Source organism: Dromiciops gliroides, chromosome 2, assembly GCF_019393635.1.
Source record: "Dromiciops gliroides isolate mDroGli1 chromosome 2, mDroGli1.pri, whole genome shotgun sequence".
In the NCBI taxonomy this organism is placed as follows: domain Eukaryota; kingdom Metazoa; phylum Chordata; class Mammalia; order Microbiotheria; family Microbiotheriidae; genus Dromiciops; species Dromiciops gliroides.
In genome coordinates, this window is record NC_057862.1 from 344182023 (window position 1) to 344197707 (window position 15685).

At 34.6% G+C, this 15685-nt stretch overlaps 1 protein-coding gene across 1 annotated transcript in view; it reads left to right on the top strand.

The window, feature by feature from the left end:
- Positions 1-15685, top strand: part of RANBP17 (RAN binding protein 17) — a 341266-nt gene that overhangs the window by 24737 nt on the left and 300844 nt on the right. Inside the window, 4 exon segments of the mRNA XM_043990154.1 lie at positions 3675-3740; positions 10209-10313; positions 12836-13001; positions 13686-13759. Coding sequence (XP_043846089.1) covers positions 3675-3740; positions 10209-10313; positions 12836-13001; positions 13686-13759 — 411 coding nt within the window.

Sequence of the window (15685 nt, forward strand, 5' to 3'; positions counted from 1 at the left end):
GGCCGGATTTGAACTCAGGTACTCCTGACTCCAGGGCCAGGGCTCTATCCACTGCGCCACCTAGCCGCCCCCAGAGTTGTTTTAACTTGCATTTCTCTGATCAATAATAATCTAGAGCATTTTTTTCCATATGATATATGGTTTTCATATGATTTTTCATAGATAGCTTTGATTTCTTAGTCTGAAAACTGCCTGTTCATATAGGAGGGACAATTTAAGAAGTATGGGACTTACCTGAAATCCATGATATAAAAAAAAGCCTGGAAAGTATATTTCAGGAAGTTATCAACAACTTCCCCAATATCCTAGAACCAGAGGGTAAAATATTCACTGAAAGAATCCTCCAGTCACTCCCTGAAAGAGACCCCAAAATAAAAACTCTAAGGAATATTGTAGCCAAATTCCTGAATTATGAGGTGAAAGAGAAAATAATGCAAACAGCCAGAATGAAACAATTGAAATATCAAGGAGCCACAGTCAAGATTACACAGAACCTGGCAGCTTCAACATTAAAGGATCAGAGGGCTTGGAATATGATATTTCAGAAGGGAAAGGAGCCTTTGAATTGCACTCAAGAATCAACTGCCCAGCAAAATTGAGCATAATTTTTCAGGGGAAAAGATAGACATTTAATGAAATAGGGGACTTTCAAACTTTCCTGATAAAAGACCAGAACTGAACAGAAAATTCAATCTTCCAATATAAGACTCAAGAGAAGCATAAAAGGTAAAACAGGAAAAAAATCAAAACATCTTTTTCAGTAAGGTTAAAATGTTTACATTCCTACATGGGAAGATGATACCTGACCCAGCAATACTACTACTAGGTCTGTATCCCAAAGAGATCATGAAAAAGGGAAAAGGACACACATGTACAAAAATATTCCTACCAGCTCTCTTTGTGGTGACAAAGAATTGGAAGTTGAGGGAATCTCCATCAATTGGGGAGTGATTAAATGATTTGTGGTGTATGAATATAATGGAATATGATTGTACTGTAAGAAATAAGTGCACAGATTTCAGAAACACCTGGAAAGACTTACATGAACTGATGCTAAGTGAATGAGCAGAATCAAGAGAACATTGTACACAGTAACAGCAACATAGTGTGATGATCAGCTGTGATAGACTTAGCTCTTCTCAGCAATACAATGATCCAAGATGATTCCAAAAGACTCAAGATAGAAAATGCTCTCCACATCCAGAAAAAGAACTATGGAGTCTGAATGCAGATCAAAGCATACTATTTTCACTTTTTTTCCTTCTTTTTTTTCTTCTTTCTTGTGGTTTTTTCCTTTTTTTTCTGATTCTTCTCTTACAGTATGACTAATGTGGAAATATGTTTAACATGATTGTAATGTATACCCTATATCAGATTGCTTACCGGCTTCAGGAGTGGGAAGGGAAAGGAGGGAGGGAGAAAAATGTGAAATTCAAAATCTTAAAAAAATGAATATTAAAAACTATATATAATTGGAAAAAAGAAAAGAAAATACTAAAAAAGAAAAAGAAAATGAGATGTATTTCTTACATAATTTAAAAAATTAAACAGTACAAAATGGAAATTCATAGTCTTATATTGAATTCTCTTTATGTCATGCTGGGTACATGGAAATGTTCTCTTTTTGTCTTTTTGTATTTAAGTTCAAAATTAAAATAAAAAAAAAATTCCTTTTCTGTTAAACTTGTGTGACCCCGAGCAATCGATCAGATGCTTTTTGAGGCCTAGGTTTCCTCATTTAAAAAAAAATTTTTTTTGTTTTGTTTTGTGGGGCAATGAGGGTTAAGTGACTTGCCCAGGGTCACACAGCTAGCAAGTGTCAAGTGTCTGAGATCAGATTTGAACTCAGGTCCTCCTGAATCCAAGGCTTGTGCTTTATCCACTGTGCCACTTAGCTGCCCCCTAGGTTTCCTCATTTTAAAAATATGGTTAGAACACATGATCTTTGAGGCTCCTTCCACTTCCCCAACCCTAGGATTTTATTAATTCTAGCCCTTATTTTGATTATCATTACCAAAGGCAATTAAAATTTTATTAGAGAAGGCTGAGCTTTGACACTTATAGCTTGACTAACCAAATAGGTTTTCATTGACATTGTTTGTCTAAAATTACAAAATGCTCCAGAACGCTGCTCCCAGATGTACGAAAACAACCAGTGGAGGTTTTTTTTTGTTGTTGTTTAAAAGATAAAGTTATTTCCCTTTTTCAAAGAGAATGTAAAAAGTGTTACCTCTTGCTAACATTTCAGAGAGCTGGAAGCTGCTCTAGAGATCATATTATTTACTGCCTTATTTTACACATAAGGAAACTAAGGCCCATTGTCCAATTTATTTTTCAGCAGCTGAGGGGGTGCATGCTGATTGAATTGCCAATCACAATTTTTTTAAAAGGCAACTCTCAGCTTGAAGTGCCCCTGGTACATGCACCCTGATAGCTTTCAGTAGTTAAGACAGCTGGGAGAACTCCCTTAAGTGCCTTCTCTTTTGCCAATAGCTCCATCCTGTCAGCCTTATCACAGAATGATCAGTAAGCCCCCACCTTCTCAGTGAATGACATAGAACTGTGCTGGGAAGTATCAATTAGAGGATTAGATTCAGTTAAAGTTGTGCTTTACTCTTTGGCTACTGTAGTAGATATTATTTGCTTTGATATCTCAACAGTTATTTGAGGTTTAATTTTAAGCTGAAAAAGTCCCAGGATTGTGCATTGTTTCTTTTGCCCAAAGGTAATTTATATTATCAATGCAGAATTACTAGTAAAGCCTATCAATTTGTTGAAAAGTATATTATCAGTGTTAGTAATTTTAAACTTGTGCTATAATTGAATTTTACATTTATTATATATATGCTTTTAGTGTGAATTTGCCTTGGGTAGCTTGTGTTAATGATGTGCATTTTTTAAATCAAAATTTTGATTTGGAGGAAGTTGTCATGGTTAAATTGAAAGCTGATTAAATTTAAAATGTTATGGAAGCAGTTAAACTGTACTTTTTGATAGCTCTGTAGTTACCCTAATATATGTGGAAATTTAGATGCTTTGATTATAGGTATGTTATAAATAAATGTACATGAGCTAATAATACTGAAGAGGCTTAAGTGATCATATTCAGAATTAGATCTAGGAACTTAAATTCATTTACCAAACTATTTATTAATTATTTATTGGATATAGCTATCTTAGTAGCCTCCAAACACATTTACATAGCTAAAAGGATTTTTTTTCTTATTCACAGGCTTGTATAAAACATTAAACTCAGTTCTGATTTATTTTAAAGTTCAGTTTGGTATGGGTCCAGAGTGCTCATATGTAGATTATCATTATGCCATTGTTTATGACAGCTTTTCCCTTACAAATGCATATGCTGTCAAAATAGAATCATACACTATGAGAGCTGCACAGAACTAATATTATCTAAGGCTCAGGGAAGCAAAGTCCCCTTCAGTCAGATTCTGGAGGAGACATGACTAGAACTCGGGGGAGAGTAGATCTTAATTGTCTCTGGTAAAATCCTAAGAGTGAATTTCTGCTGTTGTGATTATAACCCTATATTTTTAGGTGTGTTTTGTAGTGCCAAGTTATAACTTTCATTTGTTAACATTACTGGGTTTTACACATTCGTGAATCAGCTTTTCATCTCTACCTGTATTGAGATATGTAATTTATTTTCTTCCAAGGGTACTGTGGACCATTATGTAATAGGGGTGATGATCCTTTCTGAATTGACTCAAGAAATGAACCTGGTAAGCTTTTTACTTTTAAGGGAACTAAAAGGTTATTCTCATAGTTATATTCCTTTGTTAATTTTATTTGTGGCTAATGTTTTCCATCATTCTTTGTTAGGATATTTTTTAGTGAACAGAAAACTAGGTATATTCACATCACATTCTTTGTTTATTTAAAAGTGATTCAATTAGAGATTGAAACTGTTTCAATATTATTGAAAACACCAACAACAGTATGTGGTACTATCCAGAACATAGAATTAGACATGGTCAGTGCCCCATGGGCATCCTTTTATCTTCTTTGTATATAGTAATACAGTAACCATAAGAAGAAAATTAAATGCTCAAGAAAAGCAAACCACCATGTTGCTTATTCTTTTACAAATAAAAGGGGAAAAGGTTTTGTTGAATTGATTCCTAACAATGCTCACCCAGCAGGGTTGATCAAAGCACAGGCCACTTGGAATAGTGCCACGTACAGGCAGGGTTGTCCACCCTGCAGTGGGGATTTTCAGATTCAGTGCTTCGCACAGCAGCTGAGCATATAGTCACCTGCTCCTGCTTGCTTCTGCTGTTGTATTGGTTATACCATGAACAAAAGCAAGAGTCGGGTTTCATAGAAAATAGTCTTGTAACAAAAGGGAATGTAGCAACGTGACATAGGAATGATTGGACTCCTAAATAGGATGTTGCCTGGGGCCATTTCTGTGGTCCAGAAGTCTCTTTGTAGTGAATTGCACAGCCTGTGTACATGGAACCACATCCACATTACTTTGCTATATTTTTTACTTAGACTGACCTAGAAATTAGAAAGTTTTACCACATTCGTACAAAGATTTGCTAAAATTGGTAGTGGTCATTCTGGTTTTAAAACAAATACTGAGTTCTTTCCTGAAGATGACCTTGTTTTTCAGGTGGGGAAATTGACCCCCAGAAAGCTGATGCTTGTCTAGCTCTCTTGCCCAGGGCCACACAGCTGCTGCACTGTTTCTATGAGCATTTTAAAAGACCTGCCTTCTTGATTCTGTTTTCTATTCCTTTATCTGGCACAGCAAAATCAGATAGTTCCTTGAAACATAAGGCAGGTAACAGTTTAGTGCCCACTGTTGTTATTTTTGTTGTTGATGATGATACTACTTCAATAATTCAGTTCATTTCAAAGCACTCTCTGCAAAACCAACTTATGAGGGATGTAGGAAAAATATTTTTCCCATTTTCCAGATGAGGAAATAGGTCTGATGAAGGTAAATGACTCACCTGGGGTCAAAGAGTGGTAGAGAAGAGGCTTGAATATAGGTTTTCTGACTCTATCATGCTCCTTCCACTATGTCATATTTCCTCTCATAGTAGGTTGGGTATTTAGGTTTCTGTGAAGCTATCACTAGGCAAAGTAGTCTTTTACCATATTATAATATATATTTTACTCTCCAAATAAAGCAGTTTCTAGCAAATGGATTGTTAGTAAAAGTGGTTTCTATGAATAAACCATCATCTTTCAAAAAGGGATGCATTAAGCAAAATATGTGAATCAGCTTTGCATGTTCAATAATGTGACTTCTTTGAGGCATTTTCTGCTCATACCAAATTTAGAACATCATTGTTAACAACTAGCATTGAGCATATGCTAAGTTTGTCACTCTATACTGTAAAACTTGAAAACAACTTAAAAGTCCTCTAGTAATTACTGAGCAGCTTAGGTGTCTCAGGGGATAGAGCTTCAGAGGCAGGAAGTCCTAGGTTCAAATTTGTCTTCAGACAGTTACTAGCTGTGTGATTATAAGCAAGTCATATAACCTGTTTACCTTGGTTTCCTCCTCTGAAAGGGGGGAATAATAATAGCACCTGCTTCAAAGGATTGTGAGGATCAAATGAAATAATATTTTTAAGTGCTTAGTACAATGTGTGGTACAATATTAGCCAATAATACTATTATTATCATTATGTCTAATCCCTTTGTTTTATAGATGAAAAGATGAATTCATCTAAGAAAAGGCTTCCCCAGTAGAACCAGGACTAGAAATTAAGCCTTCTGACTCCCTGTCCATTGCATCAGCAACTTTTAACCTTGCTTATGTTTCAGATTTCTAAATTCAGAATTACTTTTTCTTCCTCAGTTTGTATAAGACTACAAATATACTTAAGAAATTGCTCAGATTTTATTTTTCTTCTCCATTTTGTATAAACTTCTTTTTTAATCACACCTACTATGCTTATTTTGTCCTTAAGACAGTAAAAGTACTTTGGTTGTTTTTAACCTGTCACACCACTTTGATTTATTCACCTTAGACATTCTTTTTTTTTCCCAAGCTAAATGCAAAGGATTTTTTTAATTGTAGAAATATATCTTCTTTAATGAAAAAAAGCTTATTTTTTAACCTCTTAGGACAAACCCACATTAGAGTTTCTGTAAACACAACCTTCCCCCCCCCCCCTTCACAATACTGAAGTAATATTTCCTTTAGGGAATAGTTAATGCAAAGGTGACAGGAGCATGCACTGGAAACTTCTCTTCCTTTAGGGCAGGGCCTCTTAAACTTTTTCCACTCATGATCCCTTTTCACTCAAGAAATTTTTATGCAACCCTGGGCATATAGGTATGTGAAATAGGTATACAAATCAAACATTTATTGCCAAATTTTTCACGACCCCCTACATTTAGTTACACGACTCCTTATGGAGTCATGATCCACAGTTTAAGAAGTTTTGCTTTAGTGAACTTTTATTTCTAGCATTTCTGCTTAATATCTTTGGTGAATTGTTTTCATGGCATTCTTCCACTGTAATGAACTTTTGCCCATTTTAGATAGAGTGCAGACGTATCCATCCTTTAGCTTCAAGACTGTTTAAAGACGTTTAAAGCAATGAAAATGATGCTTTGTTGAAACTTTTAATATGCCAATAATAACTAGAATCTATTAGTCAACAAGTACTTCTTATTGCAAAGAATTCCTTTGTACTTCAGACAACATCAGAAGTTTATGGGTTCCTTTCTTTTAATGAGACAAGGAATGAAAGAGTAAATGATTGAATGGGTGAATTGTTCCCATCAAGTTGTTAGAAGAGGATTTTGGTTTTGTTTTTGTTTTTAATTAATAAAGTATTTTATTTTTTTTCCGTTACATGTAAAGATAGTTCTCAACTTTTGTTTATACAAGCTTTACAATTTCAGATTTTTCTCCCTCCCTCCCCTCCTTCTCCCCTCCCCTAGACAGCAGGTAATCTGATATAGTTTATTTTTATATTTTTATATATATATATATATATATATATATATATATATATACACATAATAACATTAAACATATTTCTGCGTTAGTCATGTTATAAGAGAAAAAATCAGAGCAATGATGAAAAACCTCAAAATAGAAAAAAACAACAGCATCAAAAACAAAAGAAATAGTATGGTTCATTCAGCATCTATACTCCGCAGTTCTTTTTTTTTTTTTCCTTGGATTTGGAGATCCTCTTCCATCACAAGTTCCCTGGAACTCTTCTGTGCCATTGCATTGGTGAGAAGAATATAGTCCATCACAGTAGATCAACACTCAATGTTGATGATACTGTGTACAATGTTCTTCTAGTTCTGCTCATCTCACTCATCATCAGCTCATGCAAGACCCTCCAGGTTTCTCTGAACTCCTCCTGCTCATCATTTCTTACAGCACAATAGTATTCCATTGTATTCATATACCACAACTTGTCCAGCCATTCCCCAATTGATGGGCACCCCCTCAACTTCCAATTCCTTGCCACCACGTAAAGAGCAGCTATAAATATTTTTGTACATGTGGGTCCCTTTCCCATTTCCATGATTTCTTTGGGAAAAAGACCCAAAAGTGGTATTGCTGGGTCAAAGGGTGTGCACAGCTTTATTGCCCTTTGGGCATAATTCCAAATTGCTCTCCAGAATGGTTGGATCAGTTCACAGCTCCACCAACAATGCATTAGTGTTCCAATTTTCCCACAGCTTCTCCAACATTTATTATTTTCCTTTTTTGTCATTTTAGCCAATCTGATAGGTGTCAGGTGGTACCTCAGAGTTGTTTTAATTTGCATCTCTCTAATCATTAGAGATTTAGAGCATTTTTTCATATGCGAATAGATAGCTTTGGTTTCTTCCTCAGAAAACTGCCTGTTCATATCTTTTGACCATTTCTCAATTGGGGAATGACTTGGGTTCTTATAAATTTGATTTAGTTCCCTATATATTTTAGAGATGAGGCCTTTATCAGAAGTACTGGCCTCAAAAATTGTTTCCCAGCTTTCTGCTTCCCTTCTAATTTTGGATGCATTGCTTCTGTTTGTACAAAAATTTTTTAATTTAATGTAATCAAAATCATCCATTTTGCATTTTATAATGTACTATCTCTTGTTTGGTCAAAAACTGTTTTCCTTTCCAAAGATCTGATAGGTAAACTATTCCTTTCTCTCCTAATTTACCTATGGTATCACCTCTTATGTCTAAATCATGTATCCATTTTGACCTTATTTTAGTAGAAGGGGTAAGATGTTGGTCTATGCCTAATTTCTGCCATATTATCTTCCAGTTTTCCCAGCAGTTTTTGTCAAATACTGAGTTCCTATCCCAGAAGCTGGAGTCTTTGGGTTTATCATACACTACATTGCTAGTGTCATTTACTACTGCATTTCCTGAGCCTAGCCTATTCCATTGATCTACCACCCTATTTTTTAGCCAGTACCAGATAGTTTTGATGACTGCCGCTTTATAGTAAAGCTCCAGGTTTGGTACCGCTAACCCACCTTCCTGTGAATTTTTTTTCATTATTTCCCTGGATATTCTTGATATTTTGTTTTTCCAGATGAATTTTGTTATTATTTTTTCTAGCTTTATAAAATAATTTTTAGGTAGTCTGATTGGTATGGCACTGAATAAGTAAATTAATTTAGGCAGTATTGTCATTTTTACTATATTAGCTCTGCCTATCCATGAGCAATTGATATCTTTCCAATTTTTTAGATCGGATTTGATTTGTGTGAAGAGTGTTTGGTAGTTGTGTTCATAGAGTTCCTGGGTTTGTCTTGGCAAGTAGACTCCCAAGTATTTTATATTATCTACTGTTACTTTAAATGGAATTTCTCTTTCTATCTCTTGCTGCTGGACTTTGTTGGTCATGTATAGAAATGCTGATGATTTATGTGGATTTATTTTATATCCTGCTACTTTGCTAAAGTTGTTAATTGTTTCAAGTAATTTTTGAGTTGATTCTCTAGGATTCTCTACGTATACCATCATATCATCTGCAAAGAGTGATAGTTTTGTTTCCTCCTTGCCTTTTCTAATTCCTTTAATTCCTTTCTCTTCTCTTATTGCTAAAGCTAACATTTCTAGGACAATATTAAATAATAGGGGTGATAATGGACATCCCTGTTTCACCCCTGATCTTATTGGGAAGGCTTCTAATTTAGCTCCATTGCATATAATACTTGCTGATGGCTTTAGGTAGATACTGTTTATTATTTTAAGGAAAGCTCCCCCTATTCCTAAACTCTCCAGTGTTTTTATTAGGAATTGGTGTTGTATTTTGTCAAAAGCTTTCTCTGCATCTATTGAGATAATCATATGATTTTGATTGGTTTTCTTATTGATGTGGTTGATTATGTTAATAGTTTTCCTAATGTTGAACCACCCCTGCATTCCTGGTATAAATCCCACCTGGTCATAGTGTATTATCCTGGTGATCACTTGCTGTAATCTCTTTGCTAATATCTTATTTAAGATTTTAGCATCAATATTCATCAGGGAAATTGGTCTATAATTTTCTTTCTCTGTTTTTGCTTTGCCTGGTTTTGGTATCACCACCATATTTGTGTCATAAAACGAATTTGGTAGAACTCCTTCTTCACCTATTTTTCCAAATAATTTGTATAATATTGGAATTAATTGTTCTTTAAATGTTTGGTAAAATTCACCCGTAAACCCATCTGGCCCTGGGGATCTTTTCTTAGGGAATTCATTAATGGCTTGTTCAATTTCTTTTTCTAGTATGGGTTTATTTAAGGATTTTATTTCCTCTTCAGTTAACCTGAGCAGTTTGTATTAGAAGAAGATTTTGTAAATTAATAGACTTAGACATTGTGAGATGTCACCCACTTCAGACGTTGTACAATAAAGATTGCAACTCATAGTTTATTTATTTATTTATTTACTGGGTGAGGCAATTGGGGTTAAGTGACTTGCCTAGGGTCACACAGCTAGTAAGTGTTGAGTGTCTGAGGCTGGATTTGAACTCAGTTCCTCCTGACTCCAGGGACGGTGCTCTATCTACTGCACCACCTAGCTGCCTCCGTAGTTTATTTTTCTGGTATATTTTCTTGTACTCTATATCATACTTTTAAAATAAATGTCAGATTATTGCTAGATCATTTGAACTTAATTTTGAGAGTAACATTTTTATATTTAGGGATTCATATTAAAAATTTTTTTTTTGTTTCTTTAAATAATTTTGTTTGTATTGGGCTCTTTAGGTTGATTATTCTAGACCTTCAGCAAAACACCGGAAAATAGCTACCTCATTCAGGGACACATCTCTCAAGGACATTTTAGTGCTGGCATGCTCACTCCTAAAAGAAGTAAGATATTTCACAATTTTTCACAAACTATAGAGTTGGTGTATTTTGGATATTTGCAATTCCCATATAAATTCTAATTATGCATTTCTAACCTATACAACTGACACAATATCTTTGTGTTAGCATGATGACATTGCTTTCCCCCCAAGATTTCTATATTGATAATTTGCATCTTATCTATAGGCTTTGGTACTAGGAATCAAATCCATAAATAATTTATTTAACTTGCAACTGTCTCTTACATGAAACTTGTTTGCAATAGCAATTACTAGGTAGTTGAGTTAGGTTTCATCTGCTTTGGGATTTCCCTAGTCATCTCTTGGATTAGTGCTAAAAGGTAGTGAAATGGTGTCAGGCATTCTTATAATAATTATTCGGCAAACCAAGATTCATTTAATAATAATTGCAATAATAACAATAATATTTATTTATATGGCACTTAAAAATTTGCAAAGCACTTTACAAATATTATATCATTTTACCCTCAAAATAATCCTGGGAAATAGGTGTTATTATTATCCCCATTTTGCAGGTGAGGAAAGTGAGGCAGCAAGCTATCACACAGATAGTTAGTGTTGGAGGCCAGGCTTAATCAGGTCTTCCTGACTCCAGCCCAGCACTCTATCAACTATATCACCTGGCTTCCAGAATAGGTGGAGTCCATTAAATTTTTGTGATATAGGATGGGAAAATCTCTTAGGTATATTGTCTTACTCTCTCCAGTGGCTTCAAGAAGCTGTGGCATGCACAGCATTCACAACCTGGTAAAACTGTCTTGGCAGACGAGCTAAACCAGGTTGAGGGTAACTAACAGGCCTCAAATCTATTAGTGAGTTAAGGGGATGTCTACCCCAAGCATGTGAAGACTTAGCCCAGTGGAATGGGTAAATGAGAACAATTTGTTTCAGCTGCCATGAAGGTGGCTGAAGTAGGTGCTGTGGAGCACTTAGAGCTTGGTCAGACATCGAAGATGCCAAAGTCATCCATACCATCCGGGACCATTGCCAGTTGTCTTGACTTTCGTCTTGCCACTGGACTTTTTTTGACACTGGAAGAGAGAATGAGACCTAGGACTTTGTGCAACTCTGACTTACTTAAATCCAATTCATGAGCAAGTCAGGACATCATCCCATAATGTTATTGGTCCTCTTCGAAAACAAAGGTCAAATAACAACATTGTGTAAAATTTACTGGTATAATTTATAATTGCATTGCCCTATGATATTTGAACTTTTTAAGAAGACGTCTTAGGCTGATTGTTAGCATGCTTAGAATTTTTTTTAGTTTTAATTGTTTTTAAGATTTTTAATTTGTATCAATACTGTGATAGCATAAGAACTGTCAACAAAGAGCTAGACTAATACTGCAACCTAATACTCATCTCTAACAGTGGCACCAGAGGACATTTTGTGAGAGAGCATGGTTTTTATCCGCATTTACCTCTAAAGGTTAAGGATTTCTTCTCCTTTCCTCTTCAAGCTATCCTGGATTCCCTTAAAGGGTCAATTCAGTTACATTAATGTTCATGTGTAAGGCAATTTGTCATGTATTGGCAGCACAAAGGTCAAATTTAAAGTGTCTTCCTTCAGTGAACTTAGAGTTCTACCAGAGGGGAAAGGAAAAAGGGTACAGTAAAGTGGAAAAGCCACTTAATTTCAACCTAGTCCTGAAGTGCAGAACAGAGGTCAAAGACTTGGTAATTACCTCTTGGAAGAAAGAGGGAGAATGGTTACCCCATTCAGTCTTCTCCCAGCCAAGAGATATTGTGGGGAAGAAAAGAATATCTCTCTGGAAGTTCCAGGTGGAGTTGGCATGAATCCCTAGGTGCCAGAGTTGTTTAGCCTTAAGCTGAATTCTACCTAGAAGACAAATGAGCTTGAGAGACTCTGTTACCCATTCTTCTCCTCTATTGGCAAGAGTGGTGGGAATGCCAATCTGACTATCTCAGTGGTCATTAGGACCCCTAACCTAGTATGTCTACTAAGAACCTCCCCAAAATGGGCTTCTTTATTCTTTCTTTTTATGATTCTGTCATTTATGAAATTAACTGAACTCTTTTTGAACTTATATTTTTAGCCTGTACTCTTAAAGGTAATGAGTTCCATAAATTTGCAACCTGCTGTGTAAAGTAGTACTTCCTTTTATTTGTCCCAAAGCTACTTTTTTTTATAAGCTTCAAGGGGTGCTAGTTCTCGTATTCCAGAACTGAAGTTAATTCAATTTGAGATCAAGTGTGAAAGACATCATTCTCAAAGAGCCAAAATAAAAGAGTGAAGATCCGGGATATTACAATAGAAGTTGAAGAATAGTGATTTTAACATTCATGGTTTTCTCCTTTATACCTGATGTACTTAGAAAGCTGTCTTTTAGAAAAAATGTAATAGTATGTAATCTTTAGAAACCATACTCATTAATTTAATAGGAAGTTAAAGTTTTAGATTGAAGATTTAAAATACTGTTAATTTGCAAAAAATACTCATCTATTTTAAGAAAGACATTCAATAATTTTGAAATTTTTTTAGGTGTTGGCAAAACCTTTAAATCTTCAGGATCAAGTTCAACAAAATCTGGTAATGCAGGTCTTGAAACTTGTCCTCAACTGTCTTAATTTTGACTTCATTGGCAGTTCAGCAGATGAATCTGCAGATGATCTTTGCACAGTACAGATTCCAACAACTTGGAGAACAAGTAAGAATGAGTTCTAGAAATGGGGATGGTGAACATTAAGGGCTCAAACAAACAAACAAACAAAAAACCAGCAGTGATAACTCAATGCTAACTGTATTTCTGTTGGCACATTCATAAGTGAACCTTTTCCCACATTCAGCTAAAATATCACTACATAAATACCTTTAACAGAACATAACAGGATCCTGCCTATTCCACTGCCTTAACTAAACTTTAAAATTCTTTTTTGAAATCCTAACCACAGTGTTTTCTAGGTATTTTATTTAAAAAACAAACAAACAAACAAACAAACAAAAAAGCTGTTTTGGAAAATATGCAGTGCTTCAGGTCCTAGCATTTGATATTGTAGAAATACTAAAGAGTTTCCCAGTAAAATTAACTAGAAAACCTGTTCTATTAAAGGAAAATTACTTTGTCTAGTTTATTTTCAATCTCTGCATTTAAAAATATTTCCCCCAAAACACCCAGACCATGACCTAGAAATTGTCTTTACCTATAAAAGTATCTCTCCTTGCTAGGTTTTCAATTGAATGAATGAAAAATAATTATGATGCACTTTCTTTTTGCCAAGCACTGTGCTACAATTATTTTTATGGTGATATTTAATCAATAATTTAAGCTCCTTGGAAGACAAGCTCTTGATGAATTGAAAGTAGTGGGGTTTAAAGAATTTTTTTTTTCCAGTTTTCCTGGAGTCAGAAACTTTGGATCTTTTCTTTGACTTGTATCATGCCCTTCCACCTCTACTGTCTCAATTAGTAAGTAAAATTTAATTATTAATTTTATTTTAAAATGAAAGAATGGTATCTTTTTTTAAAAAAGTACTCTTCTGTGTATATTTATTTGATTTTTTCATCTTTATTAAGGTATCCTACTGACAAGTAGCTCTTAAGCTCCTGAAGCATATTTAAATTGATCATTTAACTGATTTCCAGTGAAAGTGCTTCTTTTTAAAAATTTGTTCTTCCCATCCAATTTCCCTCCTAAGGTTATTTGATCATTTATAAGTAATCAAGGTGTTCCTATAATGTCTCATGGAGAGTATTGGTCTCTGAAAAATATAGACATTTGTTGAGTTGAATTTAAAACATGTGCTACACAAATAGCAATGTATAGAAGTTATGTACGTAAAGAGTTGAATATCAAGATATATTTATGTGATAAATATGCATATGATATATATGTATATTCAGTTAGAGAACTGTAGTTTTTCCCTTGTTTATTGAGAAAACTGTTCTAAGACTGAAACTCTTCGTGCAGTCACTGTATATTTAATTATCATTCTGAGAATAAAATGCCATAATAGCTGAACTTTAAAGAACCTTAAAGATGAAAACTGGAACACCGTACAGATAGCAACTTTACAGTGGACAGTTTGATGAATTGTTCTATATATTTCTGCTTTTATTGTCAAGGCTAATCATTTATTGAAGTAACATCTTATGCTTTGATTAGTGATATTAGGACCAAAGTTTCCTACTGTGAAATGAAAAATGTGACAAATTAAAATGTATTTGTAAAAATTCAAACATATTGATATATCCATGTGCTTTAGAGTTAGTTATAGCATTGTAAACCAGTGGTACAGAGATGCAGGAATTATGAATAATTTGGAGTGAGAATGCTGAAGGTCATAACTAGGTCACAAAGGTCAGAGCCCAACACTGTCTCTGAAGTACAGATAGTTAGGAAACAGGGATCAAGAACCCAGATAAAGAGACTTGGCAACAAGATAGTGGGAATCGTGGCAAGATGATCTGGCAACAATATGATCCTCAGTAAAAATAAAAACATTTTTAAAATAGTGATATTTTACTAACCCTTTTACTTCACCTTAGGAAGGCAAGAACCAATCCCCCAGCTTGTACATAGAGATAATTGATTCTTTTGGAGATCAGGCACATGGAAAAGACCAGTTGCTAATAGGGAGGCTCTCCTCCACATTTAATTTTTTTGTACAACCACCTATTATTAACTTGGAGATATTTAACAAATATAACAATTATGGAAACTTCATTTTTTCACAGTGGAAACTCAACATGGTTATTTTAAAAATACAGTTAATCCTCATAAAGAATTAAAATGAGTGAATGAGACTTTTGGACTTTGCTTTTCTTGCAGTGTACTAGTTAGAAATACCAATTAAAAGAAATGGACAGATCGGCAAACAGACAGATAGGTGCAGAGTCCTTTGGTATGTGGAAAATGGTCCTTTCTACAGAATAGGTGTCTAGTTGTGCTTCCTAGCTTCCTTCTTCTTAAGTTTGTTTAGCTCTTTGGTATTCTAGGAATAGATATCATATAATTTTTTCCTGGAAATAAATAATAATTATTAATTTCTTTTAAATGCGTTCTCAAAAGGGTGAAATAGTTGGAATATAATTAGAATGATTCAGTGCATAGTATATGCATTTATTTGTGATGCTTATGAGAGATCAAATACAAGGCACTGAAAACCAAGAAGTGAACAATAACTTGCATTATGTGTATGGAGGGTTTAAAATAATATCATAACTACCTGTCTCCTAAGATCTTAACACTCACTTTGAATGATTAAGCCTCTTATCTCTAAGCTTGGTTGGTGTTCTTTCATTGCTTGTTTTAACTGTGAGGGTAAGTTCACTGAACCCCTCAAGAGCCAGAGTGGGCCGCTGAGTGAATAGATTTAGTAATTCATTACAATT